Raw genomic sequence first — 2631 nt, forward strand, 5'->3', positions numbered from 1 at the left:
TTTGACCTGGGACTCTGGCAATCCTGAGCCAGTGTCCTACTACATCATCCAACACAAGTCCAAGTACTCAGAAGACTTGTACAAGGAGATCGATGGTGTAGCCACCACTCGGTACAGTGTGGGAGGCCTCAGCCCGTATTCGGACTACGAGTTTCGGGTGGTGGCGGTGAACAACATCGGGCGAGGGCCACCCAGTGAGAGCATTGAGGCCAAAACAGCTGAGCAGGCACCCAGCACGGCGCCGAGGCAGGTCAGAGGTCACATGCTGAGCACCACCACAGCTGTCATCCACTGGGATGAGCCAGAAGAAGCCAACGGGCAGATCATGGGCTACAGAGTCTATTACACAATGGATTCCACTCAGCACGTCAACCTCTGGGAGAAGCAGATTGTTCGGGGGGCTAATTTTGTCACCATCCAGGGTCTCATCCCTAATAAGACCTACTACATCAAGGTTCTGGCCTACACCTCAGTAGGTGACGGACCTCTCTCTCCAGATCTCCAGATCATTGCTAAGACGGGAGGTGAGCATGACTTGTTTTCTTTACACAAGAGCCAAAGTGACAGTTAAACTAAATACAAACTGAACAAATTCAAAGCTCAGAAACTATCCATATATACCAAGATTAAAACTGGACTGTCATAAACATTTCAGCTGGCATGTTTTTGTATGTAGTGATCCTCATTAGGCTGTTGCAGTTGTTAACTGGAGCTGTGAACACAGGATAACAAACACTTCCATTGTCTCTCTCAAGTGGCAGAAACTGTTTTGTATGAAAAATGTTAAATAAAAAGACATTCGGAAACTTTCTTGTTTACTTCTTACATAAAAAGCTGCTTGTGTACTGTGTACTCTTTGTATACAAAGTACTAATTCAGCTGAAATGACCGTGTCTCCTGAAACACAATGTGGCTCTTGATGCAACAGCTCTTACCACAAAGTGGCAATTGTGAAAATATGACTGATAATGAATAGTGCAAGACAATACTGAATTAATCTCTTCATTACAATTCCAGTTCCCTCGCAACCAACCGACTTCAAAGGAGAAGCCAAATCAGAAACAAGCATTTTACTTTCATGGACTGCCCCAACACAGACTGGACAAGAAAATCAAATCACAGGATATGAACTTATGTACAGGAAGAGGGACGACAAAGAGGAGGTAATTTTATTCTGACCTGTGCCATTAGATTTTTCATGTCTGTAATAATATAAGAAGTATCAATACACTACATAATCAACAGCGTTATAAAAATGATTTGGTTTGGTAAGGCAAGTAAGGAATTGTCTTGCTTACTACATATAATTAAAGGTAGTGTTGGCGATTCCTTTAAGAGGCATTTTTTGTCACATTTCTTGAACTTCTTTTCATCCTGATAGCAATGAACACATTAAGTGCACTGACAGCATAAAGAAAAAAATCCATCTTCTATAGCAGCAGCAGGGCTGAAAAAAACTTGACCAATAGTTTCTCACCCCAAGCAAAACTATTGGATGGCTTACCTGCCCTTGTACTTAATGCGTGAGCCATGAGTCTCCCACAAGGCCAGGTAGGCAGACATGTTGCAATATGTTTATAGCTAAAGCTAGTGAGCTACGGCAGAGAAGGTATCCACAGCAGCTTTTGGTCACAAACGGAGACCATATTCAAGAAAATTACAACTAAAATGAAGTTGGATGCGCCAAGAAGTAAAACCAGAAGTAACAACAGTGTGGCTTTTGAATGATGCAGACAATTTAGAGAACAAAAGGGGCTGAAAAGTGACGCCATGCTGGCCGTATTTTTGCTAGACAGGAATTAATGGTTTTCTTTTGTTAGGAGGGCAGTTGTTATTTTCCTTTAAAGAGCCAGGCAGTATGCATAGCACATTGTGTTTTCGAGGAGTGGCTTTGGAGACAAGTCAAAATCAAAGAGTGGGATTTTTTCAGCTGGTTACTTTCAAAATCGAGCTTCTGCTTGCTGGTTTTTCCAAGATTGCCAACCCTACCTTTAACAAATAATACAATGCGTATGTGTAAAAAAAATTAAGTCTTTCACTATTACAAGTGAATTAGATAGTAATAAAATATTAACAGTGTATTAGTTTTAGGGATGTTTTGGTGGATTTGGAGTGTTTTAGGAGTGTGGCTCTGAGAAAACAGACTTGAATCTAGAATAGGCTTCAGGTCACACGCGAGCGATATGGAAGCTGACACATGACCAGTGTAGACAGCTGGATTGATTATTATAGCAGCTTATTGATTACATGGTACACGTGTCTCAAAAACGTGATTGAATCTACAGAAATACAAGACTGTATCTCTAAATAAGAATAGGATCAGCTTTAATTAGGTATCATACACTTGTTTGCTGTTATACCATAACATCTAGGACTAAATAATGTAACAATATGACTGCAAATCTATTAACTGTTCATCTAGTATGAGAACTCAGAATCAGACATTAACCTCAAAGGGAAAGTGTCTAAAACATGTTATTGGTCAATAAAAATCAAATTCTCTAAATAAAAAGGTCAAAGGCATTCTTTTGATGCTGCACACCAACATCCCATTTTAATTACCACAATTGAACGAGATCCTCTAAACCCTCAGTTTCTTATATATCTGACAGAGCAATATGCTTATTTGTT

At 40.2% G+C, this 2631-nt stretch overlaps 1 protein-coding gene across 1 annotated transcript in view; it reads left to right on the top strand.

Moving 5' to 3' along the window:
• Positions 1–2631, top strand: part of LOC109966549 (receptor-type tyrosine-protein phosphatase delta) — a 322783-nt gene that overhangs the window by 287167 nt on the left and 32985 nt on the right. Inside the window, 2 exon segments of the mRNA XM_020611458.1 lie at positions 7–524; positions 1018–1163. Coding sequence (XP_020467114.1) covers positions 7–524; positions 1018–1163 — 664 coding nt within the window.

The sequence above is a fragment of the Monopterus albus genome, unplaced genomic scaffold (assembly GCF_001952655.1).
Source record: "Monopterus albus unplaced genomic scaffold, M_albus_1.0 scaffold113.1, whole genome shotgun sequence".
NCBI lineage: Eukaryota > Metazoa > Chordata > Actinopteri > Synbranchiformes > Synbranchidae > Monopterus > Monopterus albus.